Source organism: Astatotilapia calliptera, chromosome 7 (assembly GCF_900246225.1).
Source record: "Astatotilapia calliptera chromosome 7, fAstCal1.2, whole genome shotgun sequence".
Classification (NCBI taxonomy): Eukaryota; Metazoa; Chordata; class Actinopteri; order Cichliformes; family Cichlidae; genus Astatotilapia; species Astatotilapia calliptera.
In genome coordinates, this window is record NC_039308.1 from 40361088 (window position 1) to 40384026 (window position 22939).

Genomic DNA, 22939 nt, shown 5'->3' on the forward strand with positions numbered 1-22939 from the left:
ATCCTCTTAACCTCCCAAGGCTAAGTTGTTTTTGTTTTTGTGTTGTTCTTGAGTGTTAAACTGTTCACACCACACATTACACATCTATTCCATTAAAGTCATAACAACAGACTTTATGATTCAAGTCATCAGGTAGCAGGTAATTCCCACTAGGCTGAATGAGCTAATCCAGTCAATGCCTTTACATTCAAATGAGTTCCCTCTGCTCGAGACTTGTTCTATTACTGACTAACTTTTTTAAGACTGAAAGCTGGGGGCGTGGCCACTTCGATCAATATGTGGACACTGTGTGTTGCACTTCACTTCTTGTTGGATTCACTTAATTGGACTTCTGCTGTGTTTGTGTTGCTGATGCCTTTTGGAGTTTTTTGTTTGTTTCTTTGTTTTTTTTATGGAATTATCTGATATATAACATGATGATATATAACATTATTCTTCAGATTTTAAGAATGAAATTCATGTTGCAAACACATGTGGTGTTTGTAGATGAAGATCAGATCCCCAGCAGCTAGAACACTAACCCCACGGCTTTAAAATGAGTGCACAATCCAAATGGTGATGCCAGGGTGGCTATGTCTATCTCATATATACAGTCTATGGTTATTGTGAGTGGAAATGGCCACATGTAGGTTAATATTATTGTCATGACCCAAGAAAACAATTTCTAAGCAACCATATTCAGACATGGTAAAAAGTAACAAGTACACTTTCAATTCTTAAGTTTTACACAGTAGGACATGAAAAACAAACAAACAATCATAACCTGAACATGACATATTACTCCACAATGTCATTATGTATTTAAGAATTAATTGAGGTTTGTGGTTTTATGTACAACTCTCACTTTGGGCCAAGCTTTCGCTGTCAGAGAGATGGTCACACATTTGACTCTGTAATACTTTAGGAGTTTATGACTGGATCAAATCATTGCCCTTCCACAACCCTGCTTGACAGTTGGTGTGAGATGTATGTGGTACTGGGCATTATGAGAAAAACTCATTACTTTTGGTCTCATCGCCCAAAAGGACGTTGTTCCAGAAGTCTTGTAGTCTGTTTAGATGCAGCTTTGCAAAAATAAACTGTGCTGCCATGTTCTTTTCTTTTTTTCCTGGCAAACCTTCCAACCTTCCACAAGCCATACTTGTTCAGTCTTTTTCAAACTGTACTGCCATGAACTTGTCTGCTTTTATAGAGGTGGACACACATGTTGGTGATTCGTTAGTCAAGTGCATTTGATTAGCAGCACCTGGCTGCTATATAACCTCTTAATTCCTATGGAAGCAGTATGGCTGTACTTAGGTTTTCTCATTGTTTTTGCATTTTTCTTAAATAAATAATGATACTGAGTGTTTCTTTTCCAGCCACCTTTTTCACTCACTATGTGTTTATACACCAAACTGCATTTAATTATTAGTTATTATTAACCTCTGGCTCTCTTCTACAGCACGTCTTTGTCCTGTCCTCCTCCCCCCTGCCCCCAACCGGTCGCAGCAGATGGGCGCCCCTCATTGAGCATGGTTTTGCTGGAGGTTTCTTCCTGTTAAGTGCTTGCTCATAGGGGGTCATATGATTGTCTTGATTTTCTCTGTTTTCTCTGAATTATTGTAGGGTCTTTACCTTACAATATAAAGCGCCTTGAGGCAACTGTTGTTGTGATTTGGTGCTATATAAATTAAACTGAATTGATATGAAATACAGTCTCATGTGTTGTTCATCTGAGATTGCATTTCCTAATGTTAATATCTGATAAGGACCAGATTATCTTTATTATGTGTTATACACTCCTTAGGGTTGAAATAGGGCATTCTTACTTTTTGCTATCGCTCTATCTTGATTTCGCAATTTAGGTGTTTTCAAATCATATTTTTTCATTATGGATAATTAGATCATCCATAATGATTACCAAAAAGAATTTCACTGCGGCACCACCATGTAATTTATAACACTGCTACATCACTGCAGCAAAGGGAGATTGTAAGCCATAATGTCAGCAGAAGTAAGCTTTATAACTAGTGTTTAAGTTGCTCCTAACATCAGTCCTGACTGAATGGGGTCCCTACAGAACCTTGAACACACAAAAGAACATTATCATTATTTGATAGTGAAAAGTCAAGAAGGCCAACAGATTACATCAATCAAAACAGGCCAGGCCAACAGGGAAGGCGATTTTTTAAATCCCTCAACTCTACATTTACAGATGTGAATTTTGGCATTAAGTCAATAAAATTGCCTCGCTGTGGTTAGGCTAAGCAGTAAGTGCCAGAAATGGCTCGTTCCGTCACTATCAGTGATCAGCAGCAGACACCTGAGTGCTGCTGGGCCTGAGACCCAGCAGAATCAAATGTCATGTCCAAAATGATTAATAAGGAGTCACTCTAATATAGCAGGTAGGCTACCAACTTGTTATTAAAAAGCAAAACTCTATTTAGCTGCACATCAGGGAAATTAAAAAAGCTAAATGTGCAAAAAGAAGAGAAATGGCCTTAATGTATAAAATAACAACCAAAAAAAACCAAACAAATAACACTAGTAGTTTGCTGAACTCTTTTTATTAATCAGTGAAACACAAAGAAAAACGATCTTTACCTTTATATTTACAATTGCTTATAATACCTGTACATTCTTTCTGGACTTCAAGGGCTCTGTAGCAACAGAATAACACACATATACAAATGTAAGAAAATAATAATTTACATACATAGTTTTTGCCAGAAAAAAATCAAAACATTCAGGACAGCAGTTTTGTTTGTTTCATGTTCAAGTCACTTCATCATCCTGAATTAAAGATAGATCCTCAACTTTAAATTCTCTAAATCCTCATCAGTGATAACCAACTTTGATTCTTTAATATCAAAATATGTTCTGCAAAGTTTTGGCATGAGGGGACTGAAACTGAAAAATTTTCCCCAAAACACATTGTTATTTAACTCTAAAAATAATTGTCTTGCGTTTCATCATCAAAATGTAGACGTCAAAAGATTGACCAACTTTCTTCTGATTGGCTCTCCCTTTCAAACAGAAGGATTCAATAGCAGGTTGCAGCAGCCAAAGCTGATTTCCTGAGATGACCATATTAGCACTTTGAAGTCTGAACTTTTGACTCACAGGGATTACTTGTACATACACTGAACCCAAAATCTGGCCACTGTGCTCATGCATACATAACAAAAAAGAAGATGTCCTCTTTAATCAGGACTGTTTTTAGAGAATAATGAGGTAAACGAGGTAAAATGGCAACAGCGGAGAGGTAACAGTGGCTGATGGAAGATATAGACCATATGACAACTGATGACACAATGTAATAAAGTCGCTAAAATATGATAGAATTAGGGACAAGATAAATTTATGATGAAAATATTAGTTAGAACCACCACTTCATTGGATACTGCTGCAATAAGACTCCTTAATACTTTTCATAAATGCTAAGTCAGTCTAGTCTAACTTCAGCTCTCACTCCATCAGTGACCTTTTTTTACATGTCAGCCTGAGAAAAAACCTTCACACTAAACTCTCTAAATACTGCTATTTTCAAGCAGGTGTGTTCTCCCAGTTTAGGTCATTCAGTCTGCAGCAGCTGTTAACCTCACTGAAACGATGCACACGCTTTTTCCTAAACTGCTACACCTTCACTTCACTTTGTCCATGTCAATGGCTGTGATTGGCTCTTCCTGCTGGACAGCCATGCCCCCTGCTGACTGAGTGCAGGTGTGTTGATGGTCCTTCCAGTCCTGTGGACAAAAGAGACGGACGTGTGAAGTGACTGATTTTGAAAATCAAGTAGCAACCTTTTGGCATGAAAAATGAAAAGAAAAATGTCAAAAACTGCCTGCAAGGCCTCAAATATGTGTTTACATTGTTAGTGCCTTTATGAACATTTTAACTGAATGATCTGACAAATAGTATGGCTTCCTGTGTGGTACAGATCATCTAGAAGTCTGTGCTTCAGTTTTAGTGGGTAAAGTTCTAGTATTGCAGCATAGTCTGACTCCATCCAATCATTTAAATCATGATTAAAAACGCACTTATTTAATCATTCTTTCCCGGTTAGTTAACGCCTGTATTTTATACTTAATTCCAATTTTATCTTTCTTTATATCTTTTTCTACTTAAAACCTGTGTGTTTTTAGCAACTTTGATTTGATATTCATTTTTATTCTTGTGTAATTAGTGCCATTGACCTGTAAGCATATTCAGTACTTTGTTAATGGTCTTATATTATTCATGTTTTAACCTGCTGTTTTATTGTGAAGAACTTTGGTATACCGTTGGTTTTTCAATGTGCTATATAAATAAAGTTGTATTGTATTGTATTGTAGTCTATAGTCTGTTACTTTATAAAAATTATAGTGTACCTATGAGGGGATTAGTTTATGAATGCAGCTTGCTGACAATATTTGTTAACTTTAGCTGATAATTTAGGATTACCCCCAAATATGGTCACCTCTGGAAAAAAAACATGGCTGCAGCCAACACACGTATATTAAGGCTTTAAAAACCAAACCAGTAAGTTATAGCTATTTGCAAATATATCAGTAAGAAGAAACAGCAGAAACACTTTACAGGCATGTTATGAGTTTGATTTTGCACAACTCTTCAACACCCCTGTTGGAAACACGTTTGAAACCCAACAAATCCAACTACCAGCTGATTTGAATGTAACAGAGTAATCAACGACTGCTGTAACAATAAATTATTTTTTAAACTGCACTGTCATGAAAAAACATTAGTAAAGACTCATAACAAATGTCAGGGAAATCTGTCTATTTTTTGTGTGTCTGACAGAAAAAAGACAGTTGAGTCTTACCTTCCTCTGGCAAAATGTGGAGCAGTAGTTGACTTTGTGACAGCCTGTGCACTCACTCATCGCCACCCGGCCACAGTTTACGCACATCTGCTGCAGAAACAAAGCAGGAGCCTGTGAACATGATAGCTACAGCATTCAGCTCTGCAGATGATTCATCAAGAACTTTGTCACTGAGAACTCTTGTCTTGATAACTCGTTATATCTATATGTTTCTTTACAGTATATGGTATAATCCAAAAGCTTGATTAAAAAAAGAAAAGAAGACTAAAATTCTCTGCTTCCATGTGTTTTTTTTTTTATATTTACACTGGAGTTTTAGATACACGAGGTGTTCAATGCAGTATTTGTGCCTCAAACTTTTGGGGTAATTTGCAAATCAGAATTTTTTAACAATAAGATGTAAATAATCTTAAAAAATGTATTCATTCCATGACCCAGGAGCTAGTTGCTATAATTACTACATTGCACCTGACCCTTTTGGCACCTCCTGCAGATGATGGGCCCACAGAATGACTGGGCCATGTGACTCATTCGGGCTCAGCCCCATGGGTTAAAGACTTTGATTACTAGGACCCTCAAAACCCTCCAACATGACAAGGTGGCAGCTGCAGGCATGAGAAGTCCATTCCATGTCAGAATAGAAGCAACAAATTAAAGTATCTCAGGGTCTTATTCATGAATGAGGGGACAGTCGCGTGGGAGACTATTAAAAAAAACAAACAAACACCTAATTGTGAAATGTAGTGTGCTTGGAACTAAAAGTGTGGATGTCTCAGGTCACAATACTTCTTTAAGACTTGTGCTAAATAAGAAATGTAAGGAATTTCAATAATATTTTGGAGCAAGTGAGTGTGTATGTAAGCATGTCATACATTGATGATGATCTCAGTGATTTCAGTGCCCCTCTTAGCTTCAGAGTCATCTGGCTGCTGAAATGAGATCTGGTTCTGAAACGGCTGGGTAAGACCACACTAAACACGCACACACACACACACACACACACACACACACACACACACACACACACACACACACACACACACACACACACACAAAACAAAGATTAAAGTCAAATCCATTTGTTGTTACTGCTGATCTAAATCTCACACCTTTTGTGTATGTGTGTGTGTGTGCTCACCTCCTTCCTGCCGCCATTACTTCTGACCCCTACAGGGTCCCCTGCAGAGTTTTTGGCCTGTTCGATCAGAGCCTTGAGCTGCTGGACATTGTTCAGCAGTGTGTTGGCCATCTCCTCCAGGTATATCCAAGTGTTCTTCTGCCCCTCGCTCACTATTGGCTCTGCTCCCCCAATAGGCCCCACATCAAGCCCAGCCACAAGCCCTGCCGATGGAGACGCCGCTGCAGCTGCCACTGCGACTTTGGCCTGAACTGGCTGATGAGCAACAGCTAACGCTGGCAATGCCGTTAGCACTGAGCGAGAGAAGAAAAGACAGCTGTGGATCTTTTTCTGCTACACTGTCTGAAATTTGCTGTTACAGTTTCATGAAAATCTGGTGTATCCTATTATTAGAATATTTCCTAAGATCAACTAAAAAAATGGATTTACAATAAAGAAATGTCCAACGTCTGAAAAGTATCTTTATGTACAAACTCAGTATTTGGCTGAATGTCTTTGCCACTAACTGCTGATTCAGCGTGGTGTGGCATTGAGGTGATCAGCTTTTGGGCCTGCTGAAGTGTTTTTGAAGCCTAGGTTGCTTTGGTATCTCTCATTTGCATTTCTGGGTTGGCTGTTTCTCATCTTCCTCTTGATAATACCCAACAGGTGAGGTTCAGGTGAGGGGGATTGGCTGGCCAATCAAGCACGGCAATAAAATGATCAGAAACCAATTTGATAGCAGTTTCAAAATAAATGCGCTTTGAAATCATTTATCTAAGGCGTTTTTTATGTCTCACTTTGTGAATGTAAAAACCCAACAAGGTACATGAGTTGGAAATTACCCGTAGCGATAAATGTGCTAAAGCAGGCAAGACTCCAGCACCTTGAACTGCAGTTTACAACAGTAGTCTTCTGCTCTGCAGCCTCAGAGAGCTCAGCTTAGGTTGAACCAGCTCTCAAACAGGTTCTGGTTAGAGTGATTGACCAGCTCGCAGACAATAATCAGAGCAGAAAAAGGACCATTGTCACCAGCTGTAGTCCCAGACAATGGATTATGGATTGTCTACAGAACTGGGCAATGAGTCTCCACAAGTAGTCACACATGTGAGCTGTCTGAACTGCCTCTGTGTCCTTCACCACAAGGTTAACGAAGCAACCCAGGCCTCAGTGCTTCTGCTTGTAAGCTTTGTCATCATTTTAAGTCCACAGAATCAAATTTAATTAGATTTTTTGTACCTTTTTCTGTCAGGGTAGTAAGAAAATAAGAGTCTACTAAAGTGTTATAGTGTAAAACACACCACCATTTACCTGTGAGAGCACTCACACACCTTTTTTGTTTCTCAAGGATGTGTTGAAACACAGTGTGTGATAGATGTCTGGTTATTTTTACGCTGTGTTCACACCGAACGCGATGGACGCGAATAGAGCGTCAGGTTTACATGTAAAGTCAATGGAAAGGCGCGATGACGCGCGATTGCGGGTCCCGCGAAAATTCGGAAGCAGATTTGCGTCGCGAAAACGCCAAAACGCGTGAAACGCGCGTCAGTGTAGCGCGTCAGGCGCGTTTGACGCGCGAATAAAACCACGCGCGTGAGTTTTTGTGTTGCACTTTGTGCATACGCGCGTTTCGCGTCTACCGCTCGAGTTGGAAAAATCTGAACTCCAGCGTCAAATCGCGCCGCGACAACCAATCAGGAGCCTGGTGACGTGGCTGTTACCTAGGTCAAAGGGGCAGATCCAGCCAAAGCCTTTCATACTTCAATGGAGGGGAAGGCTAATCAATGCGGTAGCAAACAACTCGGAGCTGTACAACACCAGCTGCTTTCAGTACCGAGACAGGAATAAAAAGGACCGAGCTTGGAGGAAGATATGTGAAGAGATCGGGCAACCTGGTAAGTTCATTCATTTCTCTTTTGAAAGTTTTCACTGACCCGGGGAAGCCGCACAAAAGCTAGCAAGCCACCGCTATTTTCCCACTTACGTACAAATACCGTTCTGCTTTTATGCATGTTGTCATTTAGGAATATATTTTATTGTTTATTAATAAACAGTACACAGTGGTCCCGCTGTTCATCCGTCACTGCTTTGCTTTTTCGCTGATTTTTTATTGCACAGTACAGCATTGCATTCTGCAGCCTGATTGACAAATCTCCTGCGCTTGCCAAATTTATCACGTTTGGTTTTGATAACCATCGCGTCCAATAGAAAAAACAGCACAAAAACACCCATAACTATGAGCCTCATTCGGAAATAGACACCTGCACCGTGAGGGAAAAAGGCGCACGAAAGTGGCGGGCAGATGAAGACAAACCGCGGCATAATAATACTTTTACGTTTTGCAATCTACAAAGGTTTGCACTTTGAGAATCAATTGTGAGAACTGTGACCAGGGGCTAGTTATTCTGAGAACCCCTGCAATAAATGAGGGACCACTGTCTACTCTACGATTATTATATCCAACCTGTTAACATTTAATACTGTATTGATAGAACCAACTGATTCTGCAGCAGAGCATCCCCAGTCCCTGAGCTCCTGCTGCTGCACCCACAGATATGTACAGCAAGCACTGATACCTTTTTAGTCGGTGGGATTCCCTTGTGATCACCTTTACTAAATATCTACAACCAATCTGATTATATCCTGTTATTGTTTTTGTTCTTTTTTCAATGTTGAAATTAAAATCTAGTAGCAGCCTTCTCATTTCTTTGTGTTTTGTGCTGTTTTACAGGCCCACAGAGGAGGACGGCTCCGAGGCAGATGAGGGACGGGTCCCAGGACGGTCCATCGGCGGTGGAGCTGGCCATCCTGGAGTCCCTGAAGAGGCCACACCAGTCTCCAATGGAGCATTTCCTCCTCAGCCTTGTTCCTGCTCTGGAGAGCAGCTGGTCCTTTTTATTCCTGTCTCTCTGTAAATTCTTATATTTTATATATTTATGTTTAATGTTTTTCTGTTTGAGACTTTTAATATTATTTCAAATAAATGTTTATAATGACTAATGTCTCAGTTCTACTACACAGCAAATGTTGGCACACAACTTGACACATGTAGAATTTATTTCATATTATACTAATGACAAAATATACTGATACAGTGGGATGCAGAAGTTTGGGCAACCTTGTTAATAGCCATCATTGTCCTGTATAAATCGTTGGTTGTTACAATAAAAAATGTCAGTTAAATATCATACAGGAGACACACACAGTGATATTTGAGAAGTGAAAAGAAGTTTACTGGATTTACAGAAAGTGTGCAATAATTGTTTAAACAAAATCAAGCAGGTGCATCAATTTGGGCACCACAAAAAAGAAATGAAATGAATATTTAGTGTATATCAATGTGTGTGTCTCCTATATGATATATGGGGTGCCTTTGTCTGGATGTGCTTCCCATCCAGAGCTGCACAGCACAGAGGAAAGTTCCAGCGCTCCTGGAATCCCTCTGTGATGGAGCGCCAGTCTCCAGGTGAAGGCACAGCCATGAAGTCGTCCACTAGACAGTCCCAGATGGACGTCGCTGCCTGGGGGGTGATCTGGCTCACCGTGGACACACCGACTCTGAAACTGAACGCGATGGTCCTGAAGGAGTCCCCGGTGACAAGGAACCTGGACAAAATTGTTCAAAATCAGTATTATGTGTACTGCAGTTACAAAATACATTATTCAAATTCCAAAATACTTTTGTGATGTCAGATATAAATCACAAAACTTAAATCTTACATAAAACATTTTGTAATTATAAGGATAATTACAAAATGTATATTAGATAATATCTAAAACAGTTGTGTTTTGTTTTAACTTTAACATATCATAATTTGATTGGTAGCAACTTTCACTACAGTGAGCCAATCACTCATAATTCCTAAACATGTCAATCAGGTAGGAATGAAGTGAGACATTAATAGAAATAAAGAGTTGTGTGTTGACATGTAGCCCTTTCCTTGCTTAAATCATTAATATTTTTGAGAAATTAATCTGTGATAAGACAGCTTATCAAGATAGAACCATGTAACTAGAGATGAACCAAACTGTTCAGTTTTATCTAACTCTGTTTTAATAAAGGCTGTGACCCCTGCTATAGAGTCTGACAGCTGCAGGGATTATATACAAATATTCAACTATCCCAGAATTAAACCAGGTCTAAATAAAAAGGAGTGAGTATCACTACAAGGTTAACTCAGTGGTGCTAATGCTACAGTTTGATATCAGCAAACACCGAGCGCATACATTGATGTGACACCACAGCCATGCTATCATTCAAACACTGATAACAGCATAAATCGAATTAAATCGGGACTTGATGAGAGCTTCTGAGTATCACTAGAAATATTATAAACAGTCGTCTTTGTACCACAGTTTGCTTTCAGTAAACACCGAGAGCATTCACTGTTAGCATAGCACATCCATGTTAGCAGTGTATAACTGGATGGATTAGCATATTAGCACAGATATCAATAAAGGACTACCGTATTAAATAGTTTTACTAACCTCAGGCAGACGGACAGGCGCTCTGCAGGTGGGATTGAGCGCCTGTAGTTGGTGTTTAAGCGGGCGATGCTGGGACCGACGAGGGAAAGCAGGTCCTCAAACTGGCCGACGGTGATAGCGCTGGAATCGGCCGTCATCCAGGCGCAGCTCCTGGAGCAAGTGGTGAAACTCACCAAACTGCTCATGCCTCTGGAGGACCTGATGGACCCAGGTACGGCGAGGACGTCTTTTACGCCGCTGCTCTGCTCTCCACAGTACATAGAGAAGGGAGACTCTCTCTTCAAGCGCTAGCTCGATAGCTGCCATCTTGCAAAGATACCAGTCTGGCACAACTCCCTCCCACATTCCTCCCACATTTCCGGTTCACGCGCGTCAAAATATCATATTTTGACGCGCGATGGATTTTTCTTGGACACGCGTTGAGACGCGAATGTACACGCGTCAAATTAGGGGCGTTTGGGGCGTTTTATTCGCGTCCATCGCGTTCGGTGTGAACACAGCGTTAGACTTGGACCTGTCTGTATCTCAGCTGGTGATGGTTTAAAACGGCCACACATTGGAAGTGTTCGAGTGATTCACTGTACTCCTTGCTTTAAGTGCAAACAGACCAAATTGTATTTTGGATGTTGATTAAAATAACTACATTCTTCTTTAATAGCAGCTTTGCACACTTCATAGGCCTGACACCTGGAGGTTTTTCATTAGTCTTGAGGTTCCACATATTCTGAGCATGTTTTGGCTGCTTTTCCTACATTTTGCAGTCAGACTCCTCCCACAGTATCTGAGCTTTTTTGATTATAAGCTTTTAAAATGTCAATGTTTTTGAGTTTTGCTGAGGTCCTTTTTTATTAAGTTAACACACAGACTACTTCAGTAAAAGAGCCACAACGGTGACATTTACTGCCATCAAGACAGTCTCCAGAAAAACAGTCAAAGCAGGCTGAATTCTGAAGGCTATCAAAAGGAAACTTCTTGTTTTTTGGGGTTTTTTTGAAATCCAAAATCAGACTGACTTGATATTGAATAAGTAAAACTGTGAAGGTGTATATTGTCGATCTAGAGTGAAATGACTTTCCATATAATAGGGTTCAAACACAAAAACAAAAATATATACATATCCTGCATGGATGTTGATTAAAACAACTAAATTCAAAACCAAACGGTTTGGTTTTCCATGCAGGATATGTATATATTTTTGTGTTTGTGGAGGTGAATAATTTCAAGGACCAATGGGCTGATTCCCACACTGAGAATTGTGATTGTTTAAGTGCCTACTCAAACAAATGCACTACAATGTACGACTGAATGAATTCTCAGTCACTCAGGGGATGGTACCTGCGGTGCTGGCAAACACCTCGCTCTGTGCCGAGCCCTCTGAGATGATGGCAGCAGCAGCGTCGCCTGTTGGCGTGCGGTCAAAGGTCAAGGTCCCAGAAGTAGTGAACTGCCCAGATGGGGACACTGTGACTGTAAGAAACAAACAGAAGTGTGATTCATGTTTGGACAACAAATAGTTTAAAGGTTGGGCTTACATTTTTTACTTTACAGATCTGATTTTGAGAACTTGAGAATAAACTTTTAATTAATAAAATTTTTCAGGAACACAAATTTAAGTACAGGAAATGATTTGAGAAGGAAGATGAATTCTAGGTCAAAACAACTATCCCTGGCTGTAAGTGCACAAAGTTACCAAATCATGAGCTGTGAGCACATGTGACCTACATGTGGTTCCCGGAGTCAACGTAATGTTCTTGGTAGCAGGAAGTTCCTTCTTGGCAGGAATGATCACAGGCTCAGTGTCCTTCTTTCGTCTCTTGTACGGGACAAAGAGGCGTACGGGGCCGGTCTGAGTCAAGCAGAAAGGGAACAGAGATAAAATCAACGCAACATCTAAGAAATCCAATGAAAGCAGAGACAACAAAATGACTGCTGATACCGATAAACCATTACTGTTTTAAAATCATGTCTGTTTTAAGATAGTCATCACTAAGTACTTATAGTTATATTTAGTTACATTTCTATTAATTTAAGTAACAATGTAAAAAAACAAATAAAAAAAAAAATATATATTGTGCAGTAACTAAAATTATTAACTAATAATAATTGCATAAGAAGGTTTTGGTGCAAATGTTGTTGTTACTGGGATGTCTAGTGAAACTAACCTGAACAGAAAACAAAAATTCAAAATGAAGTTATTATTATTATCATACATTACTGTAAAGGGCTAAATGTTAGCGCTCTAATGTGCAGCTGTCATTTCACAAGTAACAGCAGCACAGAGAGTGCACTTGTGCTCCTGCGACCAAATCACCAAATTCTGGTGCAGCCTTATTTGATGTCATAGAGCTGTATCAGCTGTTCCTTTGAGTAGCTGGTGCTCAACTGATCCATTTGATTTTGTGGTACAAGATTAGAGCAATGTGTCACATGCTGCCATCTATGTGAGCATGGAGGGAACCCGAGTTAACAAAGAAAACCAATAACCATCGCGCGACACATGTTATATATGTTTAGGTTTTGAGTTTTGTTGAGCCAGTAAGGAAAGCCCAGACTGCTTTAATTTGCTTTGTTGTATATTTTTGATTCGTAGAGACTTAATCAAGAAGCCTCAAAGCTTAAATGATGCCTCAAGAAAAATTACATGTGAAGCCCTTGTGTCGCAGAAGAAGTAGCTCCCTTCTGTGTTTAAACTGGGGACTAGAAGAAGGCCTAAAAAAGAAGCCATCTTGTTTATTAATAGGCACACTGCTCTAATATTCACCCTGAGATGTGATCACAGCACAGACTGAGAGAATCATTATTATTTTGTTTAATGATAATGTATCTCCATATAGATCGCAAGATAAAGCATCTGGAAATGAAGTTATAGTGATGGACATTTACAAAAAACAAAAAAACAAAAAGAAAAAATCATTTACCATGCTGATATTTTCTTCTCCCAGAGAGTCTCCCTCCTTTGGACACTAATGATGCAAAAAATAAGACGAACACAAACAGATATTATTCAGATATTATGTGTAACATCTCAGATTATGATAATTTAAATAATTTCTAATTAACAGGCTGATTTAAAAGCTCATCAGGACTTGTCCACTTCACTCACCGCTATCAGGTCATCACAGCAGGCTGCACAGGTACAGGAGGCAGCATGGGGGTTCAAGATACGCTCCTGCAAACACAGGTTTACTGCATGAGGTTTTGCATGGACTTGGCCCACCTCCTTTTATAAACAAAGGACTAACTAGAAAAAAAGTTTTAGAACAGTAATTGTTTTCTGTGTGACTTTATCAGTCTCTCACATTGTTGTTGAGAAATTTTGGCTCACTCTTCTTTACAACGTTGCTTCAGTTCATTGAGGTTTACAGGGGTTCATTTATGCACATCTCTCTTAATGTCAAAGGCCATTGCAACATCTTGATACTTTTCTTTTTCAGCTATTCTGTTTCATATTTGTTGGTGTTCTTAGGATCATTGTCCAGCTGCATGAGCCAATCAGTCGATTTTTAGCTATCAGACAGATGGTCTCACATTTGACTCTAGAATACTTTGCTAGTTTCGTGGCTCAAGATTAGCTTAGGAAAATCCAAATTCACAAATTGGAAATGCAAATTTCTTTGCATCACACAATACAGTGCAGCACTGCAGTAGTACGATAGTGAGATAGTAGTGAAGCAGTATATTTAATTACCTGTATGAGGCAGAGCAGAGGTCTGCCAGCATATCTGATGCTCCTCTTCCAGTCTTTGCTGCTTGCTCGCCCTGCGAGACCTTCAAACTCAGTGGGAGTGTACCACTGCTGGTTGTGTTTGATGCAGCGACCTTTGCCCCCTGACAAAACACAACACTGTGAGTGTGGGCAGCAATAAAACAAGTAACTCAAAATATACACAGTATAAAAGAGTCTTGACTATAATATTTCACTCTGGATAGAAGTACCTTTGATTTTATCCCAACTACTTCTCAACACATTTTAGTGTTGGGGGCTACACCCTCTTAATGGCACAAAAATTTATTGCTCGTCCCGTCTAGCTCAACTTCATGTTCCAACCTCCCATCAAAACTCTAGCATAAAAAAAAATTGTCCTTTTTTTTTTTTGGCCACCTGTCCTGTTTGGTTCTTTTGCCATCAGAATTATTGTCTGAAGGCAAAGAGAGAAGCCCAACGGAATTACTTTACCAAGTGGACCATCCCTGCCTTGCCGTATTGGTCCATTTGATTGACTTTTGTTATTATTATTTATTTATTTTATTTTATTTTCAGTTGTTGCAGATGGGACAGATATGACCGGGGGGAGGGAGGTCAAGATTTACAGCGCACAGTGTTCTTTGAGGTAGGAGCCAAAAAGGGTGTAGTTTGTGTCTGTGAGCACCCGTGTGTACACCTGTGAGCATGAGCGCGCTTGTATTTAAAAGGTTCCTTCATGTAATGATCTGCTACGGCATGAAGCAGGTATAGAGGAGATCCAGGCTCCAGACATCCAGAGGCCCCTAGAGCACAAGAGACCAAGGAAGACCAATGGAGGGGCAACTGCGCCACTATCCCAGAAAGTGCTGAGGAGAGCCCCAGATGAGGGCTCACTCAGCAGCCGCGGAGCAGAAGCCGGGGGGGTTGCAATGACGTGCCCGTGAGCTCCGCCGGCAGCCAGCTGTGCTAGAGTGACCGAGCCCCAGGCCGAGAGGCCTAGGGCACCCCACCCCGAAAGTGGCCCGAGCGAGCCCCAGGCTCCAGGCCCCGATAAGCGGCCACCAAGGAGTGAGCCGGTGCGTACCTGGACGCCCATCCCCGGACACAAAGACCCACCAATGCACCGATGTCTGAGGGCGTCTGCAACTGGCAGGGGGAGTGCTGGGGGGAGATAGGCCTCCATACCTTGGAGGGCCTGAGATGTCCCCAGAGAGGTGGCGTCTGATACCCGACCTGACATATAGACACAAACAAACAGGCACACACAGATACAAACATCCATTCCCACCCTCATGCTCTCATATGCAAATACTCAGCACTCACCCAACGTGGAGACAGACATAAAGAGACACTGTACACACAATCACACTCCCCAAACGTAGTCTATACCCCAGGTCTAGGTACCCTTGCCCCTGGAGGGGGAAACTGCATCCAGACCCAGGTAGTGAATAAAAAAATGTTCTGCACCAGAACTTTAACCCGTCTTGCTACTATAACAACAATATGGTAATAAAGGCAAGCTTCTACATCATTTTGTCTATTGTGCCTCTGTATTAGCAGTGAGACAACAGTGCCATCATGAGGTCAAACAGGCAAAAGGAACACTGTCACTTGTATATAGCAAATTATAAAAAGCAAATATAGCTGAAGGAATATAGAGTGTTGTGAAAATTATTGGTAATTTCTTATTTTTCTTATTTTTAATAACATGTGTCACACATGTTTCAGGTCATCGAAACTAATTTTAATATTAGAAAAGATAAAAACAGTAAATATAAAATGCTGTTTGCAATAATGATCTAATTTATTAAGGGGAGGATATCCAAACCAACCAACATGGCCCTATGTGGAAAAAGTAATTGCCCTTTCTTGTTAAATAATGAATTAACTTTTGTTAACCACTTTTTTGGAGAGCTGAGTAAACTTTCACCAGTCACACCCAAGTATTACCAGGCCAGTTGAATTTTAAAAAAAGTCACTTAAGTAGCACCTGTCTGACAAAAATAGGCTACAAGAAAGAAGAAGTCAGAACATTTATGAATTGCCTCACATGTCTCAATCATGGTCAGTGATGATAATTCAAGAAAAAGAAAGAAACTGGAAAACAATGGTGGAAGAATATTCTGTGAACTGACCTTTAAAAATTGGAATTTTTTTGAATTTCTTTTGGTTTGTGTTCTGCTGTAGAACTAACACAGCATTTCATAAAAATACGTCATAGCAACAGTCAAGCAACGTGGTGGTGGTGCGATCATAGGTTTGCTGCTTAAGGATGGGAACAATTTGGCATAACTGATGGACTCATGAATTCTCCTCTCTACTTGAAAATCCTGAAGGAGAATGTCCAGCCATTAGCTTATGCCCTGAAGCTCAAGTGCACTTGGGTTATGCAGTAGGATAATGATCTGAAACACACCAGCAGGTAGAGCTGGGCCATATTATACTGTTCACGGTAATACCAGTATAATGTTGGGCAATGATAAGAAAATGAAATATCGCGATAGAATATGGGTAAAACCCGCATGCGCAGTGCCTTTGTTTTTTATACGCACATGGTGAAAAAAGCATGGCGGTGACGGAGAATGAGAAGGGCGAAAGTGGATCATTGAATGAAACGGATGAACCAGAACTGGTTTGTAAAAATGCTGCAACTTCAGTGGTGTGGAACTGGTTTAGCTTTCGTCCATCAGATACACAACATAGCACTATTTTTGGTAGAGCATGCTAGCGGGCCGTCGTTATTACCGCGTTTTTTTAAAAATACGGCACACTTAAAATCAATCCTTTGATTTTTCTGACAATCGACAGTGCCCCTTATAATCCCGTGCGCCTTATTTTTGAATTCTGGTTGTGTTTACTGACCTCGAAACGATTTTATGTGGTACACGGTAGTGATGTGCGGATCGATACTGAAATATTGATTCTTCCGATACCAGCAATTTATGTTCTAGAATCGATTCTCATATTATAATATCGATATTTTAGTACTGTGGGGTAAATTTGTAGTTTTCCATTAAAATGAACGCAGTAGAAAGAAACTATATCATTCGGATTGTCTAATTTGGAAGGAACTACTTCCTCTTACGCCTTTCATAGTCATGTGCGAAATACGGCTGTATAAATGTGTCGCAGCCCCTGGTGTGCACACTCACAACAATGGCTGAGCGCAAACAGAGTCATGTGTGGATGTATTTTACCTCCACAAACAGCCAAGACGCGGTTTGTGATATATGTGGCAAGACAGTGAGGTGTTGTGGCAACACCACTGACCTTGTCAAACACCTCAGAGTAAATCATATCACAGAATATGATGAGCTTATGTTGAGGCGAACTGAAGAGGAGAGGGGCAGGTGCTGCTAGGGGGAGACAGACGTCTCTCGCGGAGTTCATAGTGCTGCAGGCAGGCAACATGCTCAAATAGCTCACAACTTCAGGGTTGTTGTTTTTTTATTTCTATATGATTATTCTGCATTATTAAGCAATAAAAACAAGTTGTCCTCTAATCATTATGAAGCAATATGGTTATGTTATTATTACAATTACATAATACAATTATATATTGCATTATGCAATACAATGAAACATTAAGTTTTTGTACCCTGAATTTTACTTGGTATCGGATCGGAAAGGAAATCAGTGATATCGCACATCACTAGTACACGGCGCTCGAACGTCTGTTGAATGTTTTAGTACGACTTTGCTAAGCTACGAAGCCGCACCGCTTGATGGATTGTCGGAGCATTAGGGCTATCGTAGGCAGGAGCCTGGCGGAGTGATACGTACTGTGCTTCAACATAATATTACCGTATTGTGTGTGTATAACCTCTTTTTAAGTTTTGTGGATATTATACATGGTTATGCTGAGGATATGTTGGCCAATTTCCACTGGAAATGCCTTTTGGTTAAACTGTCAGCAAGGAATTTGCATTTGCACTGTTAAATTTTATATAACTTTAATGCACATAAAAAAAACAGTTGCTTGTTTAAGTGAAAATATGTTGATTTTTTTTTGCACTAATAAAGTTGTGGAGTTGTAAAGTATTTTGTCTAGTGTCGATTATATCGTCAGTTATATCGTTATCACAAATTTTCAAATGTATATTGTGATAAATATTTTTGGTCATATCGCCCTGCTCTACCAGCAAGTCCACCTCTGAACTGCTCATGAGACAAAAGCAGAGTGGCCTACTCAAAGTCTGGTCTTAAATTTGACTGAGATTGTTTGGCATGTCCTTAAATTGGCCCTTCACACTCAACAACGCTATAATGTGGCTGAATTAAAATAATTATACTAAAATAAGATGGGTAAAATTCCACCACAGGGATGTGAAAGACTCGTTGCCAGTTTTTGCAAATGTTTGATCACAGTTCTAACCTACTACAACCAGTTAATCAGGAGTTTTACATCTCCACAGTAACCTGAATAACAAGATCAGCTTGACCATGTGATATAGCATGCATAGGTGTGATAATCACCTGATCCCAGTCTGTTTTTGTACAGAAGTCCGCTGGTATTCCTGCAGCGTACTGGCAGCTCATTGTTGTAAACTGAGGGATCCCAGTTATACTTGGAGCAGGAGTCTTTGTCCTGGGGTGGAGTCAGAGGAGTGGGTGGAGTCTGTGGACCTGGGAGAAGCACAGGAGAACATAAAAAAATGCACAGATCAGACATTTCAGATTACCAGACACCTGTAGACACAGACACACACACACACACACACACACACACACACACACACACACACACACACACACACACACACACACAGGGGTGTACCTGATGTGATGGTGGCAGCGGACTTGAGGCCAGCTGCTTCCACGATGCTGCCGTCAGTGTGAACCACAATCAGAGTAGCCTTCTGGGTACTGAGACCTTCACCCAGCTGGAGAGTGGTCCTGCCGCTCTGTGACAGATGTGGAAGGAGTACATACACTCATAATCATGGAGCAGCATAAGAGGTATGAGAATATGTTGATGTTTTAAAAAACTACTCGAGTAGTCAGCAGGGAAGCCCATGTGATTTTGTGAATTAGGTTCTAATAATTAACGCTACAGTGCTAACGTGCACAAATGAATCAGTTCTGTGCTGAGGACATTTAACATTAATTGGTTTTTATTCAACGTCACCTCAATTTTCTGTAAATAATGTCATAAGATACTGTTTATCATCATCAAAATGTGATAAATGGCAAAAATAGAAGGGGAATGGATCTAGTCAAGTGTGTGTTAATCTACCAGCACGTGTTCAGGGAGACTCCCAGATGTGGCGACTGTTGTGGTGAAAACATTGTCCTCTGTCGCATGAACGCCACCCACTGTAACTGCCGTCACATCTGATCAACAACAAGAAATTTCATCGACACATAAACCTCCAGATTAGCAGGAATACAGTATGAATAAAAATATAACTACGAAGGAGGATTACAATAATAATGACCTAAAGCAGGTAACATAGAAAACAATAAACACTGGTATTACCAGAATCAGAAGACTCTTCTATTATGTGCTTATGAGAATGAATGATTTTCATCTATATCAGTCATGGTACTGGATGTCTTGTTTTGTTTTTTAGTCTTTGTTGCTCCGTTTGCTTCTTGTTTTTCTTTTGCTGCTTGAACTTTTTCTTCACAGTAATTTAGCATTTTGTTGTGTTAGTTTTGCTATCTAGTTTCTGTTCATTACTACAGTTTGCTAGTACTCTATTTCTCTTTTTTCATTCACCCCCCTCCCCATGTTCCCTGTGGTCTGGTTTAGCTTCCGTCTCTGTGCCCAGTGTTCCCATGTTCAACTTTTTCTGTTTTATTTTGATAGTCTCTTGCGCATTGTGTTCTGCTCTACTTCCTCCTCTGACCCATTGTGTGATTTTCTACACCTGTGTTAGCTTAGCTGTCTCTAATCCCCCCATTACCTTGTGTATATACATAGTTTTAGTCTGACTGTATTCACGTTGTACTGTTTTCCTGCCTGCCTCAATCCCTATATTTTCTTGCCATTTGGATTCCATTCTGAGAACTCTGTTTTGATTTACTCATTCTAGCCCAGTAAATAGCTTGTTTTGTTTTTGAATCCTGCCTCCAGGTCCTCACTTTTCACACTCCACACCATAACATTACTCTCAGGCTTTAAATAATAAAGTTTAAGCAGAAGGAAATGAACAGATGGATGAGGGGAAATATTATACTTGGGACAAATACATGATGAGTCATGTCTGTGGTATATGTTACTGATATGTTACAATTTTCGGATGGAATGTGGCATCGCACACAACGGTGTGTCCGTAATCGGAAAATTGCCGGTTCGAGCCCCGGCTCGGACAGTCTCAGTCGTTGTGTCCTTGGACAAGACACTTCACCCGCTGCCTACTGGTGGTGGTCATAGGGCCCGGTGGCGCCAGTGTCCGGCAGCCTCGCCTCTGTCAGTGCGCCCCAGGACAGCTGTGGCTACAATGTAGCTTGCCATCACCAGTGTGTGAATGTGTGTGTGAATGGGTGGATGACTGGATGTGTAAAGCGCTTTGGGGTCCTTAGGGACTAGTAAAGCGCTATACAAATACAGGCCATTTACCATTTACCATAATGAGCTGCCTGACCCATACACCCTCACCAATTCCACTGGACTAGAGTACTGTTAATCTCCCAAATCTCTCATCATGACAGGGAACAAAAGACTGCATCTAAAGAAGAGATTTTGAGTGTCCTTGAATAACTATTCCTGAAGACTAATTAAAGAAGTTAAAAGAAAGCTTCCTTAAAGATATTCATACCAAATATTGACTTTTAAAATCATCAGAATTATAAAGACTTTAGTTTTGCCTTATGTACACAGTATTTCCATGTTTGTTTGTATGTTTCAATAAACTACTGCACCCATTTCCCAAACAAAATATAAAGAAGGGTTGGCTCAAGATTTTGCACAATCCTGTAGCTAACTGGAACTATTAAAGAAGTAGAAGGTAAAAGGACAACTCTTTACTTTTAATCATTGATAACATGGTGAAAAGATCATGTTACATGTTTGCTCATGTACACTTGGCTGAAAATCAAGTATTTTATTGTAGTATCCATCTGAAGCTTTCACATTTTTACTTTTTAACGTTCCGTGGGTTTCACCAGATCAGGGTAACACAGTATTTTCATACTAAACACTAAATATGCTTTTACAGTATCTACTGCTGAATTTAAATGGAATTTAAAATGTGAAATGTGATTGAGATACTACGTTTTATTTGTTTTTTTGTCTTTAGCATTTGTATAAATATATGTGTATAAATTTTGTATTTTGAGTTTGCATTGCTGCTACATTGGCTGAGTCTCCCTTGTGCAGACTCAGTATATAATGTATATAATTCTAAATAAAGAAACTTTATTAGATCAAGCATGTTTTGATGCTACCACTTAGTTTAGCACTTTGCAATGCAATCTTTCCACAACACAAAGACGTTTAATCTCATTAGCAGGGTTAGTTTCAACAATAACAACATTTGTATGAGGGCAAAAGGATGTACGTGAGATTGAGAATCAGTATTTTCTATACCTGTCTTCCCCACTGCATTTATTATTGGTTTTGCATTGGCCCCTATCCCATGTTTGTGGTTTCCTCGGTGTTTGCCACCTGGGCCACCCGAGTTTTTTTTTTTTTTTAAACACATCTTCAAGCGTCTCTCTTATGAATCATTAACTTTTCTGAATAATAAATAATGTATTCGGCAGATAACAATGTTCTCCCCGTTTAAAGCAGTGCCCGTACATAAACAGTGTTTGGTTAAGAGGCAGCTGGTGCTAACGTTATTATCTCAGTTTGTGTTTTAGCGCCACCTCGCACAGCAGCGGCCTGCTGCTAACTGTAGCCCGTGTTACCTGCAAAGGCAGCCTCGGCCTCGTCTGGGTTCGGTAGGGACTCGGCTCCTAAGCCGATGTTTCCCGGTTCCGCCATCACAGCCATCGTGGTAACTTCGGCCTCCGACTCGGTATCCGAGCCCACTCCCTCCACCGGCGGCTCGCCGATGGGCGGTTCATCCAGCCCGAGCGCTTTCGTTGCCGAGTCCGCTTCGTCCATTCCTCCCTCGAACGACAAGAGCCGAAAGTCACCGAGAAAGGACGTCGGGCAGAGTGGGTTCGACCTCACCCGAGCCCTGTACGGAGCAGACAGAAATCTCCGCAAACGGAACTGTTTACGGGTAATCTTTAAAATGTTCTCAAAAAATTCAGGTAACCACAAAGGACTCGACTCAGCTAATACGGAGAGAGGAGGGCTTCCCGTTCTTTGTATTTTCATCAAGTCTGAAGAAGGAGATAACACCGGAAATTGCCGAAAGAACACGAACCAACCCGAAAGGACACAGCACTACAGGCACCCCATACAAATGTTTATATTAGATGTGTTCATTTTCTTGTTTTGCTCAGAAATTCTTTTAAAAATGTACATTTTTTGTTCTTGATGTAATTGTATTTGGTGTACTGTTGTTCGTAGTGTTTACCTGCTGTGTTTGTGTGCTGCTGACTATTTTATGGTAACAAAAAAACTACTTAAAATATTGTGAAGTTGTCTAATGAATGTTTTATTTCTTTTCATTTGATCATCAATTTTTTTTTTTTTTTTTACACACTATGGTTCTGAAAATATGCGTATTTAATTAAAATAGTATTATTAATCTGTAGCAGTGCCCATAACTACCAGAACTTAAATAAATTATCCTCAACATTTTCTACAATTTAAATAATTTATTAGATCTGTATTAATGATTTCTTTCACCCATGCTCAACTATAAGAAAATAATATAACTTTCAACTCTTCAAGAATTACAAATATCTGTTTCAGTGACTGAAAGTGGAAGAAAAAAGAAGC

General features: G+C 40.1%; 1 protein-coding gene across 3 annotated transcripts; it reads right to left on the reverse strand.

Moving 5' to 3' along the window:
- Positions 1–2706: 2706 nt before the first annotated feature.
- On the reverse strand, positions 2707–22730 carry deaf1 (DEAF1 transcription factor). 3 transcript variants are annotated; one of them, XM_026174738.1, is made up of 13 exons: positions 21952–22730; positions 19331–19428; positions 18872–18998; positions 18571–18720; positions 14098–14237; positions 13513–13578; positions 13328–13372; positions 12132–12255; positions 11745–11876; positions 5943–6235; positions 5677–5775; positions 4805–4891; positions 2707–3728 (listed from the first exon to the last, which is right to left on the reverse strand). In XM_026174738.1, exons 1-13 carry the CDS (start codon positions 22367–22369, stop codon positions 3627–3629), a joined length of 1881 nt encoding a protein of 626 aa, XP_026030523.1. In that variant the 5' UTR covers positions 22370–22730; the 3' UTR covers positions 2707–3626. The 3 variants fall into 3 exon arrangements, with proteins under 3 accessions (XP_026030523.1, XP_026030522.1, XP_026030524.1); XM_026174737.1 differs by having other exon boundaries at positions 4805–4894; XM_026174739.1 differs by lacking the exon at positions 21952–22730 and adding an exon at positions 19574–20415 and having other exon boundaries at positions 4805–4894.
- Positions 22731–22939: the final 209 nt, after the last annotated feature.

Coding starts and splice junctions, on each gene's coding strand:
- deaf1 (XM_026174737.1), bottom strand. CDS start 22,369: ATGAAAATACAAAGAACGGGAAGCCCTCCTCTCTCCGTATTAGCTGAG. Junction 19,429..21,951: donor GGCCGAGGCTGCCTTTGCAG/GTAACACGGGCT, acceptor GTTGTTGATCAG/ATGTGACGGCAGTTACAGTG. Junction 13,373..13,512: donor GCTGTGATGACCTGATAGCG/GTGAGTGAAGTG, acceptor TTGCATCATTAG/TGTCCAAAGGAGGGAGACTC.